The sequence below is a fragment of the Marmota flaviventris genome, chromosome 13 (genome assembly GCF_047511675.1).
Source record: "Marmota flaviventris isolate mMarFla1 chromosome 13, mMarFla1.hap1, whole genome shotgun sequence".
NCBI lineage: Eukaryota > Metazoa > Chordata > Mammalia > Rodentia > Sciuridae > Marmota > Marmota flaviventris.
This window is the reverse complement of record NC_092510.1, coordinates 103,825,563-103,847,678: the sequence shown is the minus strand read 5'-3', so window position 1 is coordinate 103,847,678 and position 22,116 is coordinate 103,825,563. Positions and strand designations below refer to the sequence as shown.

The 22,116-nt window shown below is 62.9% G+C and overlaps 1 protein-coding gene across 3 annotated transcripts; it reads left to right on the top strand.

Annotated features, from left to right (window-relative positions):
• Positions 1-309: 309 nt before the first annotated feature.
• Positions 310-20,796, top strand: Abca2 (ATP binding cassette subfamily A member 2). Of its 3 annotated transcripts, none has more exons than XM_027941553.2 (48): positions 310-1,191; positions 5,539-5,632; positions 6,636-6,747; positions 6,825-6,988; positions 7,206-7,333; positions 7,508-7,618; positions 7,902-8,120; positions 8,470-8,837; positions 9,053-9,212; positions 9,792-9,920; positions 10,040-10,207; positions 10,297-10,393; positions 10,611-10,784; positions 10,867-10,969; positions 11,039-11,153; positions 11,263-11,453; positions 11,583-11,733; positions 11,813-12,017; positions 12,190-12,354; positions 12,437-12,617; positions 12,696-12,908; positions 12,996-13,192; positions 13,283-13,465; positions 13,689-13,873; positions 13,982-14,102; positions 14,373-14,609; positions 14,682-14,888; positions 15,103-15,205; positions 15,282-15,601; positions 15,674-15,887; positions 15,970-16,075; positions 16,164-16,275; positions 16,346-16,406; positions 16,482-16,656; positions 16,767-16,882; positions 16,955-17,102; positions 17,177-17,300; positions 17,421-17,553; positions 17,701-17,818; positions 17,964-18,142; positions 18,210-18,351; positions 18,437-18,571; positions 18,682-18,785; positions 18,850-18,942; positions 19,016-19,118; positions 19,191-19,328; positions 19,409-19,615; positions 20,123-20,796. In XM_027941553.2, exons 3-48 carry the CDS (start codon positions 6,683-6,685, stop codon positions 20,156-20,158), a joined length of 7,104 nt encoding a protein of 2,367 aa, XP_027797354.2. In that variant the 5' UTR covers positions 310-1,191; positions 5,539-5,632; positions 6,636-6,682; the 3' UTR covers positions 20,159-20,796. The 3 variants fall into 3 exon arrangements, with proteins under 3 accessions (XP_027797354.2, XP_027797346.2, XP_027797360.2); XM_027941545.3 differs by lacking the exon at positions 310-1,191 and adding an exon at positions 2,006-2,178; XM_027941559.2 differs by lacking the exons at positions 310-1,191; positions 18,682-18,785; positions 18,850-18,942; ... (2 more) ...; positions 19,409-19,615; positions 20,123-20,796 and adding an exon at positions 2,006-2,178 and having other exon boundaries at positions 18,441-18,529.
• The last annotated feature ends 1,320 nt before the right edge of the window (positions 20,797-22,116 follow it).

The following is a 22,116-nucleotide window of genomic DNA, read 5'->3' as shown; positions in this document are numbered from 1 at the left end:
GTGGTGCTGACAAGGGCCCTGGCTGGCCAAGCCCCTGGGGTGGGGGCAGGGGCTTCTCTTGGGTGGGCAACGGATACGAGCAGGAAGCCCCCCCACCCAGTAGCTTGTGGGGAATGCCTACCTAGCTTCCTGTCCTGACCCAGCCTTCTGGGCTAACTGGGGAGAAGTAAATGTCCTGAGACTGGGGATTGGGGGTGGCGTTTGTTCCCTTGCTCTACCCACGGTCACCTCCCCTACAAAGGACCTGGGAGGGAGTAGGGAGTTGCAGCACCCTAAGTTTTTCATTCACTTTGGGGGTTCCCTCTGTGCATCCCAGGCTGGACACCACACAGCCTCACACTTTCCCATCCCACTCACAGGCTGGTAAGAAGCCATCAAAGCATCGGGTAAGACGGCCCTCAGCTCCCTGGGTCCAGCTTTCCCTCTGCTGCCCTCTGCTGGCCATGTGGAGAAATGGACCCTGCAACCCGCTTAGGGCTGGGAAGGTTCAGTCCTGTTCTGTCCTGGTTGTGGCCTGTCTTCAGCAAGTGATGGGTCACCTTTGTGGAAGTTGGCGTTGGACACCTATGACCCTCAGACCTGGTGATACAAGCCAGCATAGGAAGGCAGACTGTTTTCCAAGCACCATGCCTGTCCCCACCAGCAAAGAGCTGTTTCTGGGGCCAGGGTCCCTCGAGTCTTCTCACTGCTCAGAGGACTGCAGCTGAGCAGAGCACCCAGGTGTCCTGCCAGCCCCATGGCTGTCTGTAGTGGGCTACAGCTCTATACTGCTATTGATCGGCACTATAGTTTGAATATTAGTTTAACTTTTTCATACAGAGCAGAACTGTCACCCCGACAGTTTCTCTGCCTGGTGTTCACATCCCTACAGAATGGCTGGATGCAGCCTGCTTGACTCACCCCACCGAACTCACGCATGCAGATGTGCCACAGCTTCTACTATTGGTCACAGTGTGACCCCATGGAGCTCCTGCTGGGCAGCTGGGCACCGACTGTGGTACATGCCTGCAGTCCAGCTACTTGGAGTGTTGAGGCAGAAGGATCACTTAAATCCAGGAGTTAGAGACTAACTGGGCAGTGTATCAAGACCCCCAACTCAAAATAAGAAAAAAAAAATCTTGTGGGAAACTCGTTTGTGGGACCCAACAAAGAAGATGGACCAGGTCCTGCCCCACCTGCCCTCTCTGACCTGTGAGTATCTGTAAGGGCAGTCTTCATTTTTACCTCTTTCCTAATCGGTGAAGGAAGGGTGCTTTCCATCTTAAAAGCCTAATCAATATCACTTAGACAACAGGTGGCTCATTCATTAGGGACACAGGAAGCCCTTATGGGGTGGCTCAGGCCATTTCAGTCCCCCTCACCAGGGGCCTCCGTTAAAGGGCACCAGTCAAGATGTGCTGGTCGGGTTGGACGGGGTCTTTTGCAGCCTGGAAGGCAGTGCCTGACCTGCACAGGTGAGGTCTCTGCCTCCATCCTAGGTGAACCCGCACTTGTCCTAGGTTAGAGCAGCTGACCTCCCTGCTCCTACCGTGCTCCTCGGGGCCTATCGGGCTCTCGCGTCCAAGGGAGATCTCTGCCTGGCATGGCGGAGTTGAGCGTGACCTGGTGGGAACCAAGGCCTCCAACTTTCCCTCAGGGTGCCTGGATGATAGCGACCACGTTGGGGCACCTCTGCAGGCGACCCCCAGGCCTGGAGCCCCTGGATGAAGCTACGGTGCACAAAGATTCTTAGATCCGGAAAGGGGTGATCCACGGGTCTCGGTTCAGACGCGTGCTCTGAGGGGTCCCTGCTACCGCACGGCACGGGGTGGGAGGACGATGGAGGCCTCGCTCGCCGCGCAGGTGCAGGCGAGCCCCGACCCTGCGAGCGCCCCCTGATGGACGCAGCGTGCGGCGCGGCTCCTTTAAGCGGGGGCGGCGGGCGCGGGCGGGGCGCCGCGCAGAGTCGCTGTCGCCGCGGCCGCCGGGGTGGAGCTAGCGCGGAGCCGGTCCCGGACGCCCGAGCGCCCCGCCCCCGCGCGGGCGATGCCGAGCGGCGCGGCGGGCAGAGGGGCCCGGCGGGGCGCACAGAGGAGCGGGCCGCGGCGGTGAGCGGCGGAGCGCGGCCGCGCCATGGGCTTCCTGCACCAGCTGCAGCTGCTGCTCTGGAAGAACGTGACGCTGAAGCGCCGGAGCCCGGTGAGCCCCCGCGCCCGCCCGCCAGCCGGAGGCCGCGCGCCCGGGTCCACGGCGCGCTCCCCGCGCGTACGTGAGGCGCGGGCGCGGGCGCGGGCCGAGCCCCCTTCCTGCAGCCCGGCTCTGCTGGTCTCCGGCCTCGGGGAGGGTCTCGGCGGTGCCAGCGCGCCGCCCGCGCCCGCTGACACTCGCGGCGCTCGGCTGAGTCACGGGCGGACGCCCTCCGCAGCGCTCGCGGGCCGGCTGCGCGGGGTGGGGGTGGGGGTGCGGATGGGGGCTTGTGGCCCCCAGGACTCGGGCTCCCGGCAGGTCCTGGTTCCCAGGACCCAGCGCTGGCCAGGGCACTCCATCCAGCACAGAGGCTCCGTGGGCCCGGGCCCACCCCCTGTAGCCCTGCAGAGACCTGTCCATTCCCTCCCTTCACCCGCCCTCTGCCCTTGGGCAGACGCCTGAGGCCCAAGTTGGTTCCAGGCAGCCGCCACCTCCTCCTCCTCCTCTTCCTCCCCTCCGCACCTCTCCTGGCACATCTACAACCCTGGCTTCTGCCTTCTCACCACGGAGAACGACCTTGTGCCAGCCTAGGCCAGCATCCCAGCACCCTTTTGTCCTTTGGGACAAGTTCTCCCTAAGGCTGATCCACGCTCTGAATCCTCCAGCCCCAGGGCTCTCTGGGATGGGTCTCTCTAAGTGGAGCTGTGACCACCAGGTTCTTCAGCACTTCCCAGGGCAGCATTCCTAGGTGGGGAGCAGGGCTGGGGCATGGATGTCCTGCTGGCCCTCTGCTGCTCGTCCCTGCTCTGGCCCTGGGGAGGACAGGTGCAGCACAGGAGCTGGAGAGACCTGAGCCAGCTTGGGTTTCTGAAGCCCTTGGGATTTCCCAGCACAGGCCACAGAGTGGTGGGGGTTCTAAGGAGGAGGTTGCATCCTTTGGCCCACCCTGGGCACCAGGAACCCTTGGGTAGCACCAGCTCCTGCCTACATTCCTCCTTGAGAGGGGCTTCAAAGTACACAATGGGAAACTGGAGGACAGGCTGTACGCAGGGTGGGGTAGTCGTGGTCATTACAGCATATAGGATTCCTCTGGGCACCTGGCCCTGGCTGGGAACCAGGGTTGGGTCCACATCCTGCCCACAGTGCCTAGGGCTGGTGGCATGGGGTCTGGAGGATTAGGCCACAGATCTAGCTATTGGGTCCCTGGGGACAGCAGGGTCGGGCTGGGTGAAGAAGCGGCAGGCTGTGGGTTCATATTAGTATTAGCCCCAGGGCATTTGTCAGAAAGCCCCCCCCCCCCCCAGGGCTTGAGAGCAGACAATGAGATGTGGGTCTGGCATCCACTGGGGACTCCAAGGCTCAGGGAAGGGAGCAGTAGCTTATGGGACTACCTGAGAAGCAGGTGGGGAGTGCCCAGGAGAGGTCCCAGCCTGCTAGGTTGGGTTGTCTCCCCAGACCTTTCCAGATCCCCCACCCTACAGCACCCCCAGAGGCCCCTGGGCCACAGTGGAGGACCCCAGTCTGTGGCTGTGGCCAATGAGGATCTCTTTCTCCAGGAGAGCTGAGTCGTGCTGGGCTTGCATGTGGGGCTGGGGCTGGCTAGACACCAGGCACTCACTCTTTGGATCCCCAGTTTCCCAGAAAGGGTCTTGGGCATTGGAGCTGGACTTCTGGGGCTGGGTTTGGACAGGTGGAGGCTTGGTCTTGGCTGCTGTGTGCCATGCTGGGAACAGGGGTACGCATGTGCAAACCTCAGGGTTGAGGGCAGGAATCCAGGACCTCTGCCCTGCATGCCTCCTCCTCCCAGGGACTGTACCTCAAGTCCCCTGCCTGGGATTGTGGCCTGTCCCCTCCTAGTTAGGAGATGTGGGTCCACTTGGGGCATGAGGCTGCCCATGGTGGAGGAAGGAAATCATTATCACCAGGTAGCTGGGCAAAAGGCCACAGCATCACCCTTGAGTCCCCCTGTCTTTGCCCTTGTCACAACAGTCATGAGACTTTGGGTGGGGGGTGGGCATCTGGACCCTGAGACAATGTTTACACACAGGGCTGGTCTTGGGGGAGGGAGGTTGGCCACCTTCAGGAGCCCAGGTGGGGCACCCAGGTGGTGCTGGACCTGTACCTCCTGTCCGCCAGCTAGGACACTCCTCCTCCTGGCAGCTCATGCAGGGCCGTTGCTATAGCAATGGGGGAGGCAGCTGTGGCCTGTTGCTGCAGTTACAGTGGCAGAGGTGCCCAGTGGCCGGCAGGTGTGGGTGGGGCTGGCACCTGGCCGTGACCCCTGCTTCCAGCCACCTTTGCTCTGGGGTGCCCACAGTGCCTCCTTGGACTGTCCTGGACTCCATGTGGCTCAGGGAAGGGGTGGAGGCTGGCACAGGCTGGAGCGAGTGTGGGGTGTGGACACAGCATGGTGTTCTGGATCACAGAGCACTATTGTCCAAGCACAGTGGACACTGCTGGGGACGGGGGCCCAGCCTAGCCACACACAACACTGCTGGAGGCCTGGTCTTTTTTGGTGTGGGGGTGAGGACAAAGGAAACTGATGCCTCTGAGAAGATCCAGGGGGGCAGGCCCAGGGCCCTCTGTCTTGTGGCTCTCAGGGCTGGTCTACAGGGCTCCCCAAGAACACTGGCTCTCTTGCACCCTCCCTGAGCTGGGAACCTGACAAGGAAACCTGGGCCCTGGGGTTCTCAAGCATGTTTCCCTGACCCAGAGCAGGCCCACGAGGCTCCCCTTGCAGCCTGGCTTCAGGTAGCAGGAGCTGTCAGTGAGACCACGGTGGAAGCAGTGCCTTGGCCTCAGGGCTGGGGCTGTCAGATCCTGGCCAGGTCTCCCCAGAGGCTCAGGGCCCTGGGCTTAGGTGGGCTTCCCTTACCCCAGGCCTCACTTCCCCAGGCTCTTGTGTGTGGGGGTACAGTGTGCTGCTGCAGTGGGAGGGGGTGGCCCTGGGAATGTGTGGGAGCTGCAGGCAGGAAAAGACTGTGTGTGCTACAGTGGCCTCCAAGATCCTGCCCAGGTGGCCCCGCAAGTGAGGAGGTGGATGCGTATGGGTCAGAGTGATCACTAGTTGGCTGACCTGGCCCTGCTGGCCCAAGGCTCCTCAGAGGGCCAGTGTTCCCCAGCATGGCAAGTAGAACTCAGAACAGGGACAGGAGACCTGATCTGGGGCACCAGATAAGGCGTACCTCCTGGTGCCTGGAAGGGGCTGCAACCTCTGCTGGACCTGAAAAACCTGTGCAGACCCGCAGTCCTGGCTGGGCTGGGTTGGCCTGTAGGGAGCTCAGGGACGGGTAGAGTCGACATAGGTCCCTTGTGTCCAGCCTGGGCAGGTGGTGGACGGGAGGCCAGGCTTATGTGGTCCACCCTTTTCAGTGGGTCCTGGCCTTCGAGATCTTCATCCCACTCGTCCTCTTCTTCATCCTGCTGGGGCTGCGGCAGAAGAAGCCCACCATCTCAGTGAAGGAAGGTAAGGCAGCGGCTGGTCTGGGACACAGTGGGTGCACAGGGAGGGTCAGGTGCCCTCACTGCTTCGATTGAGCATGTGTGCTCAAATGCATGGTCCTGGCCACATCCCCTAGCTGTGCTGTGGAGGTGTGGCTGGCTGTGGCCACCGGTGGACAGCCCTGTGGCTGGCAGGCCAGGCACTCACTGTCTCCTCTGTTCTGTTTCGACCCACCTTGCCCTGCCCCTGCATGGTCTCTTGTCCTCTTCCACCGGCCGTGTGCAGTCTGTAAGTGATGGCTCAGGTAGCAGCCATGGAGGACTCTGTGGGCCTCCTGGTGCAGCTTGAGCACCCTTCCCGCTTGTATTAACAGCACCCGCTTCCCCTGGCCCAGGACTCCTGCAGAGTTCCTTCCCTGGTCAGGAAGAGCAGGCTTACAAGGCAGTGGTGGGCAGTGATGGGGTGGTAGTGGGTATTGAAAGGCCAGGCCACTGGGCCACCACTGATGTCCTGGTCAGGCTGCTGGGCGTTTCCTCATCAGGGTATCTATGGGGTCACCTGGCCATGCCTTCTAGGGGTGGGATGCCTGGGCTAACCTGGGCTGAGTCTGGGCTAGCCTGAGCTGGGGCTGGGTCAGCCTGGATGCTCTCCCTTCAAACTCCTGCAGGCACTTGCACTCATTCTGCTAACGAGCTGGCCTAGGAGGTCAGAGGTCACTGCCCAGTGGGGCTTCAGTGCTCCCCTGGGCCCTGTGGGCAGTGCCACACCTGAGTTTTAGGGGGATGTGCCAGGGCATTGTGGCTGCATGGGCAGAGGAGAGAGAGACTCTGGGAGTTATAGGGGAAGGGATGGCAGGTGCCCCTTTGACCTCTGACCTGCTAGAGTCCTTTGCAGCAGAACTCTTGGCCTGAGTACAGCCAGGGGCCAGGTGTTCTGTCCTGCCACCTAACCTTTTCCTCCCTGATATCCTCTGGACCTCCCCTCTTGGCCTGTCTCCCTTCCTGACCCATCTCCCTGTCCCCTCCAGCCTTCTACACAGCGTCTCCCCTGACTTCCGCCGGCATCCTGCCTGTTATGCAGTCGCTGTGCCCAGATGGCCAGCGGGATGAGTTTGGCTTCCTACAGTATGCCAACTCCACGTGAGTGACCCCCACCCCTGGGGAGCTGGCCACTCCCCCCACCCCATCCCAGAGGGTGACGTCCCATGGTGGTGCAGGGTCACGCAGCTGCTGGAGCGCCTCAACCGTGTGGTGGAGGAAGGCAACCTGTTCGACCCAGCACGGCCCAGCCTGGGCTCGGAGCTCGAGGCCCTGCGCCATGATCTGGAGGCCCTAAGCTCAGGTCCAGGCACCTGGGAGAGCCACTTGGATAGACCTACAGGTGCGCCCTTGGGAGTGGCTGGGGGAGGGCCTCAAACCCTGCTTTGTTACTCCAGGCGGTAGCCTAGCTCTGCCCCTGGGTCCCTGCATCTGCACGGTGCTGCTGCACATGCATGTGCTCTGGGGGGCCTCACCAAACTGCCTGCTGTGGTTGCTGAGTCTTGGTGCTCTGCCCAGGGTAGTGCTAACCTTTCAGCTTCATCTTCCTGCCTGTCCAGTGTCCTCCTTCTCTCTGGACTCGGTGGCCAGGGACCCATGGGAACTCTGGCATTTCCTGATGCAGAACCTCTCGCTGCCCAACAGCACGGCCCAGGCCCTCCTGGCTGCCCGTGTGGACCCGCCTAAGGTGAGATGGGGCACACATCAGCAGTGGGCACAGCACTGGCCTAGAGCCACCCCCACCTAGCCCATGCCCCCCTCCCCAGCCTGAGTTCCCCACTATGTGGGGAAGGGGGTGCAAGGGCAGCCGAGCCATCCTCAGGGCTCAACCCCCAACTGAGGCCCCTCCCTCCACCCTCAGGTCTATCACCTGCTTTCTGGCCCTTTGTCTGCCCTGCACGGGGAGTCAGGCTTCCCCAGGGATCAGGTGCCTTGGAGCAGCCCGGGAAGCAATCCCCTACTGCGGATGGAGGTGAGGGGCCTGTCCCTGGGATGGGAGGTGTCAGCCTGCCCAGTGGGTGAGGAAAGGGCCCTCCTTGGTCATTTGCAGCACTTTCTGGGAGTGTGTGGCTGGCATGGGGATGGGGAGGAGGCAAATGGTGACATGTGTTTCCCCTACACCATGGTACCTAGAAGCCCTGGAGCTGCTATAGTGGTTGGGGCAGGGTGAGGCCGAGGCCATCTTGCCTGGTCTGCTCTTGGTTGGGGTAGAGTCCCTTTGTGGCCCCAGCTGCCCTCTGTACCTCTCCCCTCAGGAGCTGCTGCTGGCCCCTGCCTTCCTGGAGCAACTCACATGTTCCCCAGGCTCTGGGGAGCTGGGCCAGATCCTCACCATGCCTGAGGGTCAGCAGACAGCTCTTCAGGGCTACCAGGACACTATCTGCAGTGGGAAGGCTGCAGCTCGTGCCCAGCGCTTTAGTTGGTTGGCTGCTGAGCTCCGCAACCAGCTGGACATGGCCAAGATCTCCCAGCAGGTGAGGCCCTGCCTCCCAGCTGACCAGGCTAGAGGTGGTGCTGGGTCCTTGAAGTCCTGGGGAAGTTTCTGTTGTCAGGCAGTGATGGGATGGTGCTATGGCTGGGCATCTAGTGTCCCCCCAACCGTGATTCACGCACCCTGTGCCTCTCCCACCCCAGCCTCTATCTCTGGCCTGTGGTCAGCCTTCCTGCACCCCAGGCTGCAGGCCTTCCTTCCCCAGCTGTGTCCTTTGCTGGTGTGTCCTCCCTGTTCCATCTTGACTTCACCCACCCACTGGTAGCCACCCCCACCTAGCCCATGCCCCCCTCCCCAGCCTGAGTTGCACTATGTGCCCCGTCTTCCCCCAGCTGGGCCTGGATGCCCCCAACAGCTCCGACTCCCAGCAGCAGGCACCATCCCCTCGGAGGCTGCAGGCACTTTTAGGGGACCTGCTGGATGCTCAGAAGGTTCTGCGGGACGTGGATGTCCTGTCAGCCCTGGCTCTGCTGCTGCCCCAGGGTGCCTGCGCCGGCCGGGCCCCAGTGCCTTCAGCTGGTGGCCCGAGTGGTACAGCCAATGGCACTGGGGTGGGTGCAGGTGCAGGCTCCAACAACACAGCAGAGGAAGGCCCCCCGGCAGCGGCAGCCCCGGCCTCCACAGACACACTGCAGGGCCAGTGCTCCGCCTTTGTGCAGCTCTGGGCAGGTCTGCAGCCCATCCTGTGTGGGAACAACCGGTAGGTCAGTGGAGGCTCAGTGAGGACATGTGGGACAGGGCTCCTCATGACCTGCTCCTGACACCTGGCCCTCCCCCTTGACATCTCTTGGTGCCCTGCCTCACGTCTAAGCCCTGACTAGATGTCCACCCTGACTCCCTGCCCCACTCCTAAGCCCCCTGTCCAGACCACAATACCTCACCCACCCCTTATGCCCTGTCCCCTGCCTGTGCCAGCACTATTGAGCCAGAGGCGCTGCGGAGGGGCAACATGAGCTCCCTGGGCTTCACAAGCAAGGAGCAGCGGAACTTGGGACTTCTTGTGCACCTCATGACCAGCAACCCCAAAATCCTATATGCACCCGCAGGCTCCGAGGCTGACCGTGTCATCCTCAAGGTGCGCAGGTCTGGCGTGCTGGTGCGTGAGCTGTGATTTCACATGGGCAGGAGCCCAAGGCTGGGTGGCGGGCTCTGCAGGCCTGGGACTTCTGCAGAGGTGGGTCAGTAGGACGGGGATGGTAGGGCTGCATTTCCTGCAGCTCCATGCAGGACACAGTGCACAGGCCCTGGAGCACTGATATGGAGTTCAGGGATTCAAGGTACAGAGGCATTTGGGTGCTTGGATGCCCTGGCGGGGCTGGTCTGCCTTGTGTCCCCTGTTGATTGGGGATGACTAGAGCAGGGCAGTTCTGGTGGGTGTGAGGTACCTCTGAGGATTCCCAGAGCAGCATCCTGTGGGTGGTGTGTTTGGGGCAAGATCCTGTCTGGAATAGTAGAGGTCAGGGCTGAAAATTGACCTGACAGGGTCCTGGGCACAGAGGGCTTCTAGGACAGAAGGGCAAGAGCTTCCAGGTGGGAGTGCTGCCAGAGCAGTCTTGGGCATCAGGGAAGGCCAGTCTCTTGGGGAGGTGGAGGAGCAGAGGATCCCCATGCTGCTGGGCTCCTCCCTGGAGCCCCATGCCTTCACTGTCCGCAGGCCAACGAGACTTTCGCCTTTGTGGGCAACGTGACTCACTACGCCCAGGTCTGGCTCAACATCTCTGCAGAGATCCGCAGCTTCTTGGAGCAGGGTGGTCTGCAGCAGCATCTGCACTGGCTGCGGCAGGTGCTGTGTGTGCCCGGTGGGGACAGGGAGGTGACCTGGCACGTTGTGGGGTGGGGGAGACCCTTTCTCCCTGGGATGGTAGGCTGCGGCCACCCTCTGAGCTGGCCTTCCACCCCCAGTATGTGGAAGAGCTGCGGCAGCGCCCCGAAGCACTGAACCTGTCGTTGGAGGATCTGCCACCGGCCCTGCGCCAGGACAACTTCTCGCTGCCAAACGGCACAGCCCTCCTGCAGCAGCTGGACACGATTGACAATGCGGCCTGCGGCTGGATCCAGTTCATGTCCAAGGTTGGGTGGAGTCCGGCCGCTCGGCCCCCTCCATCCCCCCCCCCACCCCGTTCTATGCCCAGGGCGGGCTCTAACGATACCTCCCCCAGGTGAGCGTGGACATCTTCAAGGGCTTTCCGGACGAGGAGAGCATAGTCAACTACACGCTCAACCAGGCCTACCAGGACAACGTCACCGTGTTTGCCAGTGAGCTGCCACCCGGCTGGGGAGTCCTAGCCCTGTTCCTCCTGTCGGCTCTTCCTCCTGCCTTACCCAGTGTCCCCTCCCGCTGCTCTGCCCGCCTTGGCCCTGTCCTCTGCCGCCCAGTCCAGCCTTACTAAGGCTCCCCCCCCCCCGCCCCCTTCCTCCAGCCCCGCCCACCTCCCCGGCCCCACCCCTCGAGCCCACCTGCCGCGGTCCCCAGGTGTGATCTTCCAGACGCGCAAGGATGGCTCGCTGCCGCCGCACGTGCACTATAAGATCCGCCAGAACTCCAGCTTCACCGAGAAGACCAACGAGATCCGCCGCGCCTACTGGCGGCCCGGGCCCAACACCGGCGGCCGCTTCTACTTCCTCTACGGCTTCGTCTGGATCCAGGGTGAGGGGCCGAGCGGCCGAGGTGGGGCACACATGGGGCCACACGGGACTCAGAGGCCCCTGACGGCTGCCCCCACCCGCAGACATGATGGAGCGCGCCATCATCAACACCTTCGTGGGGCACGATGTGGTGGAGCCCGGCAACTACGTGCAGATGTTCCCCTACCCCTGCTACACGCGCGACGAGTGAGTGGCCAGCGGGCGGCTGGTGGGCCCTCAAGCCAGAGCCGCGCTCACGCCTGTGCCCTCCTGCAGCTTCCTGTTTGTCATTGAGCATATGATGCCTCTCTGCATGGTGATCTCCTGGGTGTACTCCGTGGCCATGACCATCCAGCACATAGTGGCTGAGAAGGAGCACCGCCTCAAGGAGGTGAGGGCCTGGGCACCTTCGGGCAGCCCCCACGGGGGCTGGGCTGGACAGGATGGTCCCTTTCTGTGCACTACCCCAAGGGGCCTTGCCTGCTGCCCGCCAACCACAGGTGATGAAGACCATGGGCCTCAACAACGCGGTGCACTGGGTGGCCTGGTTCATCACTGGCTTCCTGCAGCTGTCCATCTCTGTGACGGCACTCACTGCCATCCTCAAGTACGGCCAGGTGCTCATGCACAGCCATGTGCTCATCATCTGGCTCTTCCTGGCCGTGTATGCCGTGGCCACCATCATGTTCTGGTGAGCACTGGCAGGGGGAGGTCACCCAAAGTGTCGTACACACCCTCTTGGGGCTGCTCTAGGCCCCACAGGGGTGTGCCGGGGGGGCTTTGGGCACAGTGCTGAAGGTCCTATGGCCACACCTGTCAGCTTCCTGGTGTCGGTGCTGTACTCCAAGGCCAAGCTGGCCTCAGCCTGTGGTGGCATCATCTACTTCCTGAGCTACGTGCCCTACATGTATGTGGCCATCCGCGAGGAGGTGGCCCACGACAAGATCACTGCCTTTGAAAAGTGCATTGCGGTGAGGGCCCTGGGTGGATGGGACAGTTGGGGTGGGGTAGGGTGGACACAGCCCGCCACTGACACTGCTGTCTTCACAGTCCTTGATGTCCACCACAGCCTTTGGCCTGGGCTCCAAGTACTTTGCCCTGTATGAGGTGGCAGGTGTGGGCATCCAGTGGCACACATTCAGCCAGTCTCCAGTGGAAGGTGATGACTTCAACCTGCTCCTTGCTGTCACCATGCTGATGGTGGATGCAGTTGTGTACGGCGTGCTCACCTGGTACATTGAGGCTGTGCACCCAGGTACAGGCCCACCTGAGGGGGGCTGGAGGTGGGGAACCCAGCAGCCGTGGGGCCGGGTCTGTGCTTCCTCTCAAATGCAGCAGGGGCAGCTCCCTGGGTGGGCAAATGGCCCATGCAGTGGATGGTCACCCCAGGTCTTAGGTCAGCCTCCCCATCTCTCCCCAACACCCAGGCATGTATGGGCTGCCCCGGCCCTGGTACTTCCCACTGCAGAAGTCCTACTGGCTGGGCAGTGGGCGGACAGAGGCCTGGGAGTGGAGCTGGCCTTGGACACGTGCCCCCCGCCTCAGCATCATGGAGGAGGACCAGGCCTGTGCCATGGAGAGCCGGCGATTTGGTGAGGCTGGTACCAGAATGTTGGCTGGGGTGGGTGCCCTTGGGGTAATCCTCCGCCCCACTGACCCCCAGCCCTGGTGCAGAGGAGACTCGTGGAATGGAAGAAGAGCCCACGCACCTGCCCCTGGTTGTGTGTGTGGACAAGCTCACCAAGGTCTACAAGAATGACAAGAAGCTGGCCTTGAACAAGCTGAGCCTCAACCTCTACGAGAACCAGGTGGTCTCCTTCCTGGGCCACAATGGGGCAGGCAAGACCACCACCATGTGAGTAGGGACAGGGGAGCTTAATCAGGGTGGGATCCCTGCCAGGGGTGATGGGTCATGACTCTGTCCACCACCCAGGTCCATCCTGACTGGCTTGTTCCCACCAACCTCTGGCTCGGCCACCATCTATGGGCATGACATCCGCACGGAGATGGACGAAATCCGCAAGAACCTGGGCATGTGTCCCCAGCACAATGTGCTCTTTGACCGCCTCACAGTGGAAGAGCACCTCTGGTTCTACTCACGGCTCAAGAGCATGGCGCAGGAGGAGATCCACAAGGAGATGGACAAGTGGGTGGGCACAGGGAGGGTGGGACGTGGAATCCGAGGCAGGGCTCTCCAGAGTCCCAGGCCATTGCCTTCCTATCTGGTCCCCAGGATGATCGAGGACTTGGAGCTCTCCAATAAACGGCACTCACTGGTGCAGACACTGTCGGGCGGCATGAAACGCAAGCTCTCTGTGGCCATAGCCTTTGTGGGTGGCTCCCGCGCCATCATCCTGGATGAGCCCACTGCTGGTGTGGACCCTTACGCTCGTCGGGCCATCTGGGACCTCATTCTGAAGTATAAGCCGGGTGAGTGGAAAACCAGGCTGGCATGGGCAGACGTGGGTACCCCTGCCCACTCTGACCCACCCCTGACCCCAGGTCTGGACCTCCCTGCAGGCCGCACCATCCTGCTGTCCACCCATCACATGGATGAAGCTGACCTGCTGGGGGACCGCATCGCCATCATCTCCCATGGGAAGCTCAAGTGCTGTGGTTCCCCCCTCTTCCTCAAGGGCGCCTACGGCGATGGGTACCGCCTCACACTGGTCAAGCGGCCTGCTGAGCCGGGGGCACCCCAAGGTCTGTGTTGAGGCTGTCTGAGCTGGACTTGGGTCACCCCTGCCCAGGACCCCCTACCTGGGACCCCATGGTAAAGAGGTGAACCCTCACCATCACTCTATGAGGCCTGGGATGCCAGGGTCCTGGTCCCCTCCCCATCCCCCCATCTTGACCTGGTTCCCACCACGGGTCCCTCCTCCTTAGTCTCCTTGTGTATCCCCTCCCTGCTTCATCTCCCTTCCAGAGCCAGGCCTGGCACCCAGTCCCCCAGGCCGGGCACCCCTGAGCAGCTGTTCGGAGCCCCAGGTGTCCCAGTTCATCCGAAAGCACGTGGCCTCCTGCCTCCTGGTCTCCGACACCAGCACTGAGCTCTCCTACATCCTGCCCAGTGAGGCTGCCAAGAAGGGGGCCTTCGAGCGCCTCTTCCAGGTGTGGGGCAGAGCACAGCGTTCGGATCAGGGGCCAGGCCAGTGGGGGAGGTGGGCGTACCCCTTCCCTGTGTGTCCACCTGCCTGGCCTCACTCTGCCCCTTCGCAGCACCTGGAGCACAGTCTGGATGCACTGCACTTGAGCAGCTTTGGGCTGATGGACACCACCTTGGAGGAGGTATTCCTCAAGGTGTCGGAGGAGGACCAGTCACTGGAGAACAGCGAGGCTGGTGAGAGGTCCCGGAGCTGCCGGCAGCCTATTGCACCCCACAGGGCCTTACCTGAGATATTGGGGAATCCCGGGTGGGAATGTGAGGCCAGGACTACCCAAGGTCAGCTTGTGGCACCAGAGGGTGGGCATGGTGTCACAGGTCCTGGATAGGTGTATGGGCTAGGAGCTGGGGTCATGGGTGGATAGCAGAGGCTGAGGGGCTGGGCAAGCCTTGGGGGCATCAGCCTTCAGTCTTTGCCCCCCCTCGCTGTCTCCTCCTTTGTGGCAGATGTGAAGGAGTCCAGGAAGGACGTGCTTCCCGGGGCAGAGGGCCTACTGTCCAGGGAGGGTCAGCCTGGCAACCTGGCCCAGTGCTCAGAGCTGGCCCAGTCGCAGGTGTCGCTGCAGTCTGTGTCCTCGGTGGGCTCTGCCCGCGGTGATGAGGGAGCCGGCTATGCTGATGTCTGTGGCGACTACCGCCCCCTCTTGGACAACCTGCAGGACCCAGACAACATCAGCCTGCAAGGTGTGGCCGGGAGGGCCAGGCTGGGTGGGCCCCGGGTGCTGGGCCTGCACACTCAGCCCCCTCTCTGCACAGAGGCAGAAGCGGAGGCCCTCACACGGGTGGGCCAGGGCAGCCGCAAGCTGGAAGGCTGGTGGCTGAAGGTGCGGCAGTTCCACGGGCTCCTGGTCAAGCGCTTCCACTGTGCCCGCCGCAACTCCAAAGCTCTCTGCTCGCAGATCCTGCTGCCTGCCCTCTTCGTCTGTGTGGCCATGACCGTGGCCCTCTCTGTCCCTGAGATTGGTATGGCTGCCTGGCTCGCTGGGGGGCAGACTGGTGTGCAGCCCTGGCCTGGGTTTGGCTCCACCCTCTCCCAGGCTCCCTAGGGATGTCCCACCTGGACCCCACTGGGCCCTGGAGCTCAGACCCAAGCTTAGGCCCTCTGGGGGTTAGGAAGAGAACAGGCCTGGGCTGGCAGGCGGTTGGAACCTGCTCAGGACTCCTGCTCACCTGCCAGGTGACCTGCCCCCGCTGGTCCTGTCGCCCTCCCAGTACCACAACTATACCCAGCCCCGAGGCAACTTCATCCCCTATGCCAACGAGGAGCGCAGGGAGTACCGGTGAGGCCTGCTCCACAGGAGGCAGGGGGTGAGGGGAGACGGTGTCCCCATCCCACTCACACAGTGGCATCCCCAGGCTGCGACTGTCACCAGATGCCAGCCCCCAGCAGCTGGTGGGCACGTTCCGGCTGCCCTCCGGAGTGGGTGCCACCTGCGTGCTCAAGTCTCCCGCCAACGGCTCGCTGGGGCCCACGCTGAACCTGAGCAGCGGGGAGTCCCGCCAGCTGGCCGCGCGGTTCTTCGACAGCATGTGCCTGGAGTCCTTCACACAGGGGCTGCCCCTGTCCAACTTCGTGCCACCCCCACCCTCACCCGCCCCGTCTGACTCCCCCGTGTCCCTGGATGAGGACCCGCTCCAGGCCTGGAACACCTCCCTGCCACCCACTGTAGGACCAGGTACTGGCTCGTGGGGGCTGCTGGGCACACCGGACACCAGGGGTGTGTCTCACTGTGCCACACTGCCCACAGAGACGTGGACGTCCGCACCCTCCCTGCCACGCCTGGTGCGGGAGCCGGTCCGCTGCACTTGCTCTGCACAGGGCACCGGCTTCTCCTGCCCCAGCAGTGTGGGCGGGCACCCGCCCCAGATGCGCGTGGTCACAGGAGACATCCTAACAGACATCACAGGCCACAACGTCTCCGAGTACCTGCTCTTTACCTCTGACCGCTTCCGGCTGCACCGGTGAGCCAGGTGGGAGTGCTGTCCTGGAGGGCTGTTGGCTGCTGCCTGCCTGGCCTCACTGCCCCTCTACCCACGTGCCCAGGTATGGGGCCATCACCTTTGGCAACGTCCAGAAGTCCATCCCAGCCTCATTTGGTGCCCGGGCCCCGCCCATGGTGCGGAAGATCGCAGTGCGCAGGGTGGCCCAGGTGAGCTCTGGTCTGAGATCTCACAGTGGGCAGCTTCCATCTGAGTGCCCAGGCTCAGGGCCTCTCTGAGCCGCCCGTCCTTCCTCAGGTGCTCTACAACAACAAGGGCTACCACAGCATGCCCACCTACCTTAACAGCCTGAACAATGCCATCCTCCGCGCCAACCTGCCCAAGAGCAAGGGCAGCCCCGCGGCCTACGGTGAGCTGGGCGGTTGGGGCTGGGCGGGCTGGGGCGGAGCAGGGCTTGAAGCTGCTGTCCCTGTGTACAGGCATCACTGTCACCAACCACCCCATGAACAGGACCAGCGCCAGCCTCTCCCTGGATTACCTGTAGGTGGGGCAGGGCCGGGTGGGACAGGTGGGCAGAGCAGCCCTGAGCCAGGGCCTGAGCCCCTCCTCCCCCAGGCTGCAGGGTACAGATGTGGTCATCGCCATCTTCATCATTGTGGCCATGTCGTTCGTGCCGGCCAGCTTTGTGGTCTTCCTCGTGGCTGAGAAGTCCACCAAAGCCAAGCACCTGCAGTTCGTCAGTGGCTGCAACCCCGTCATCTACTGGTTGTCCAACTACGTTTGGGACATGGTGCGCCCTGCTCCCTGCTTTCCGACCCTTGTCCCCATCCCCCGCCTGCCCATCCCCCGCCTGCCCACCCCCCCACACCTGCCCATCCCTCACCTGCCCTGCCTTCACAGCTCAACTACCTGGTGCCAGCCACCTGCTGCATCCTCATCCTGTTTGTGTTCGACCTGCCGGCCTACACGTCCCCCACCAACTTCCCTGCGGTGCTCTCCCTGTTCCTGCTCTATGGGTAAGGGGCAGCGTGCAGGGGTGGAGGCGGGTAGGGCCAGTGCCACCCATGACCCCGCCTGCCTGTCCGCAGGTGGTCCATCACACCCATCATGTACCCGGCCTCCTTCTGGTTCGAGGTCCCCAGCTCAGCCTACGTGTTCCTCATCGTCATCAACCTCTTCATCGGCATCACGGCCACTGTGGCCACCTTCTTGCTGCAGCTTTTTGAGCATGACAAGGTGGGTGGGCAGGCGGCAGCGTGCAGTGGGGCAGGCCTGGGGGCAGCAGCACTGAGGCTTGCCTGGGCCCCTAGGACCTGAAGGTGGTCAACACTTACCTGAAGAGCTGCTTCCTCATCTTCCCCAACTACAACCTGGGCCATGGGCTCATGGAGATGGCCTACAACGAGTACATCAACGAGTACTACGCCAAGATCGGTGAGGCCCGCCTCGGGGGCATGGGCAGCCGTGCATCCAGCAGGCCCCAGAGCCCAGGGAGTGCAGGGTGGGGTGGCTGGGGCCCAGGCCCTGCACAGCAGCTGAGTCCACTGCCCACAGGCCAGCTGGACAAGATGAAGTCCCCATTTGAGTGGGACATTGTCACGCGTGGGCTGGTGGCCATGACAGTCGAAGGCTTTGTGGGCTTCCTTCTCACCATCATGTGCCAGTACAACTTCCTGAGACAGCCACAGTGAGTCCTGGGCAGCAGCAGGGCAGGTGGCCTGACCAGCTGGCCTGTCCTGCCCTGGATGAAGCAAGAGGGGGCTGAGTGGACACGGGTGGGGGTGGGTGGCCGGGGAGATGGCCTGGACAGGCACTGCCCACCCTGTCCCCACAGACGCATGCCAGTGTCCACCAAACCTGTAGAGGACGACGTGGATGTGGCCAGCGAGCGGCAGCGAGTGCTTCGTGGGGATGCTGACAATGACATGGTCAAGATTGAGAACCTGACCAAGGTGGGCCCTGGGCAGTGGGCGGGTGATAGCCCTGAGAAGGGCAGACATAGGGTAGGGGAGGCCGTGGCTTAGCAGGGCAGTGGAAGCAGGGCGGGGCCAGGCGGACTGGGCGGGGCCAGGCGGACTGGCCTGGTTCCTCTGCCAGGTGTACAAGTCCCGGAAGATTGGCCGCATCCTGGCTGTGGACCGTCTGTGCCTGGGCGTGCGTCCTGGCGAGTGCTTTGGCCTCCTGGGTGTCAACGGAGCGGGCAAGACCAGCACCTTCAAGATGCTGACTGGTGACGAGAGCACCACAGGGGGCGAGGCCTTTGTGAACGGGCACAGGTAGGCCGGGGCGCCTGCGGGGCGGGGTGCCTGTGCCTCCCAGGTGCTGATGGGCCTGCCTCTCTAGCGTGCTCAAGGAGCTGCTCCAGGTCCAGCAGAGCCTCGGCTACTGCCCGCAGTTCGACGCCCTGTTCGACGAGCTCACAGCACGTGAGCATCTGCAGTTGTACACGCGGCTGCGCGGCATACCCTGGAAGGATGAGGCGCGGGTGAGGGCCACGGGGCGGGGTGGCCGGTGGGCGCCGTGGGCGCGGTGGACGCTGATTTGAGCCTACACGGACATCTGCCTGTCAGGTAGTGAAGTGGGCTCTGGAGAAGCTAGAGCTGACCAAGTACGCGGACAAGCCGGCTGGCACCTACAGCGGCGGCAACAAACGGAAGCTCTCCACTGCCATCGCGCTCATCGGGTACCCTGCCTTCATCTTCCTGGTGAGCACCGCCCTGGTCTTCTGGGTGGGGGGTCGGGTACCCCGCCTTGGTCTTCCCGGTGATGCCAGGTGGGATGCCAGTGCAGTGGCTAAACCTGACTCCCATCCCAGGATGAGCCCACCACGGGCATGGACCCCAAGGCCCGGCGCTTCCTCTGGAACCTCATTCTCGACCTCATCAAGACAGGCCGTTCCGTGGTCTTGACGTCTCACAGGTAAGCTCCCCGCCCCGCCCCTTCTCGGCCCCTCCCGTGTACACATGCGCGGTGTCTCCTGCAGCATGGAGGAGTGCGAGGCCCTGTGCACGCGCCTGGCCATCATGGTGAACGGACGCCTGCGCTGTCTGGGCAGCATCCAGCACCTGAAAAACAGGTGAGTCAAGGCAGATTGCCGGGTGCTTCTGGTGGGCTCCGCAGGGTTCCAAGCCATGGCTCTGTCCTACCAGGTTTGGGGATGGCTACATGATTACTGTGCGCACCAAGAGCAGCCAGAATGTGAAGGACGTGGTGCGGTTCTTCAACCGGAACTTCCCGGAGGCTGTGCTCAAGGTAGGCGGGGCCTCGTGGGATTGGGGGCCCTCTCCCACCGGCAGCCCTGACCTCTCTCCAACCCCACTCCAGGAGCGACACCACACCAAGGTGCAGTACCAGCTCAAGTCGGAGCACGTCTCTCTGGCCCAGGTGTTCAGCAAGATGGAGCAGGTGGTGGGCGTGCTGGGCATCGAAGACTACTCGGTCAGCCAGACCACCCTGGACAATGTGAGCAGGCTGGTGGTGGGGGCGGGGCATGCAGTGCTAGCCCAGGCCCACCCCACCCACCTGCCTGCCTCTGCCGCTAGGTGTTTGTGAACTTTGCCAAGAAACAGAGTGACAACTTGGAACAGCAAGAGACTGAGCCACCCTCAGCCCTGCAGTCCCCCCTCGGGCGCCTGCTCAGCCTGCTGCGGCCCCGACCAGCCCCCACTGAGCTTCGTGCACTGGTGACAGATGAGCCAGAGGACCTGGACACAGAGGACGAGGGCCTCATCAGCTTTGAGGAGGAGAGGGTGAGCCAGCATGCCACTGTCCTTACCCCAAGGACCTTAGGACCAGGGCAGCCAGGCTAGCTCTGCAGGGACCCATGCCACTTAGGGGGGTCAGGTTCTGGGATGGAGGGGGGAATATTGGCCATGGGGATGCCTGCTGGCCAGAGGTCAAGGCAGCAGAGAGGCACCTGTACCTTCAGGAGAGTGGACAGGGAAGATGGGACAGGCAGAGGAGAGAGACAAATGCAGAGCCTACAGCATGCTGGTGGCTCCAAGGACTCCAGAACAGAGGTGGGGAGCGGAAGGGATCAGAGCCTGTGGACAGGGGAGAGACATGACACAGTGGCCACTCGAGTGGGCAGAGAGGCTGTGAAGGAGCCCAGGCTTGGAGAGGTTGTCAACTAGAGGTGGAAGCAGAGAGCCTCCGGGGAGCCCGGACCCCAGCCCAGAGGCCCAGCGTGAGCACCCTCAGCCCCCAGCAGGGGTGCTGGAGGACACCTCAAGCCCAGCCTGCCTGTTCCCCACCAGGCCCAGCTCTCCTTCAACACGGACACCCTCTGCTGACTGCCAGCAGCCGTGTCAGGGATGCGACTGGGAACAGGAGTCAAGCGATGGCTGAGGCCCTACCCATCCCCCTCGTGCCCACCTGCCAGGCCCTGGAGAGGGAGGTTCAGGACCAAGGGGCTTTCTGCCTCCTCCAGCTACCACCGTCCTGAGGCCTGCCCTGATTGTGCCAAAGGCTGGCCCGGCCCTGGGTTGTGCGCACCCTCACCCTGCTTTGCCTTAAACCCCCGGGGTCTGGCCTGGCCCCTCTCCTTGCCCAGCTCCACCAACCCTTCTCCGCAGCAGCCGGGTCAGGCTGGCTTCTCTTCAGCTGACCCTGATGCCACAGCCGCAGGGCCAGGGGCTGGGACTGTTCATCTATTTATTTTGCTTTAAGAAGGGGCTCCCTTGCCCTGCTGCCCGGCAGGAAGGTGGCCACCCATGGGAAGCTGTGGACATGGCTGGGGCTGCCTTGGCCGCTGGCAGAGTTGCAGTAATGGACAAGCTGGCCCTGCTGGTCAGGCGAGGGGCTAAAGCCCTCCCTGCCCCCTCCAGCTGCCTTTGCTCGCCCGCCCAGCTTGGCCCCGCCCGCACCCACCTGGGGGCCGGACCTGTGCAGAGCACACAGATGTTTGTTTTCAATAAATAAGCAAAACTCACAGGAGTGCGTGCCTGGGGGGTGGGGTGCTGGTGGGCCACTGGGCCCGGTTATCCGAGGGCGTTTCTGACATGGACGGGCTGTGCTGGGCAAAGCCCTGCGGGGCCAGGTCCTGGGCCGAGGTCAGCTGGGTCAGCCTGGAGGAAGGGCCCAGGCCTCAGATGGAGAGGCAGGCAGGCCATCAGTGTTCCCTCCCTGCAGCCACATAGCCAGGGCCTGCACTGGGACAGCCCCTAGGTGGTGTTCATGGAGAGGCCCGTCTGGTGTGTCCACAGACAGGCTGGCAGCTGTTGCGGGAGGTCTCTGCAGAGGTGCTCACTGATGTGTCCCCTGGGCCCCTGCCCATCCCATTGGGCCTGCTCCCCACCTGGCTCCCCCCACTCCAAGCCTAGTACCTACAAGGGCCTGCTGTGGTGCATGCTGGGCTGTCAGTCTGGAGTTTGGAGGGGGCTTCCAGGAGAAGGTGACCTCCAGGCTGTTGCTAAAGTCCAGGTAGAAGAGAGAATAGGGAAGGGTATCCCACACGGGGCACACACAAGGGCCCCACAATGGGGCCCAGGAACCCGGGAGCTGAGGTGGCTTTAGGTGGAGGAGAGTGGATGAAAGGTCCCCAAACTCTCCATGGGCTTGGCCAAGGTCAGATTCCCATCTTAGGCTATTCAAGTGCCTGCAGCAGGGGTCCCAGAAACTCCCTCTGGAGGGTACTCCACTGGCACCAAGGGGTGCAGGTGGGGTGGGATTGGCAGTGGGAAGGAGCAGAGAAGGAGGACAGATGTGGGTCCCTGGCATTCCTGTGAGGCCTTTGCTGTCATACCTGCAGGGCTGTCCTGAAGTCCCCAGAGGCAGTGCCCAGAGGTGAGGCTGGGTCACTGGGCTGAGGTGCCCCTGGCCCTGGGGGCAGCTCAGGAGGGGAGGAGCATGTGAAGCCTCCATGAATGCTGGCCCCACTGGGTGGGTGCAGGGCTAGGAGAGAGGTGGGGCTGCTGCCCACAAGGCAGGACCCTGTGGTGGCCTCTAGCGGCCCTGGGCTTCATCCTGCAACCAAATGGACATGAACCCTGCCAGGACGAGGACCCTGAGGTCCAGAGGGGAACGCAGCCTGCACAGCACCTGGTGAGGCCCCGTGCTGAGCCATGCCCAGCTGACTGCTGCCATTCATTAGGGACAACTTGTAACAATCCTCCACCAATGTCTTACTGAACACAGAAAAGTTGGGAGAACAGTGCCCACCTGCAGGCCCTTGGCCCAGGCTCAGGAGGTGGGGACTGTGGCAGGTTGCTGGGCTCACAGCTCCATAAATACCCTTGGTTGTGCTGACCCA

Excerpts from the sequence above, each read along its gene's own strand:
- Abca2 (XM_027941545.3), top strand. The coding sequence starts at position 2,113 with ATGGGCTTCCTGCACCAGCTGCAGCTGCTGCTCTGGAAGAACGTGACG. Across the intron at positions 17,819-17,963 it reads AGATTGAGAACCTGACCAAG|GTGTACAAGTCCCGGAAGAT; the intron begins GTGGGCCCTGGG and ends TTCCTCTGCCAG. Across the intron at positions 18,786-18,849 it reads GTGGTCTTGACGTCTCACAG|CATGGAGGAGTGCGAGGCCC; the intron begins GTAAGCTCCCCG and ends TGTCTCCTGCAG.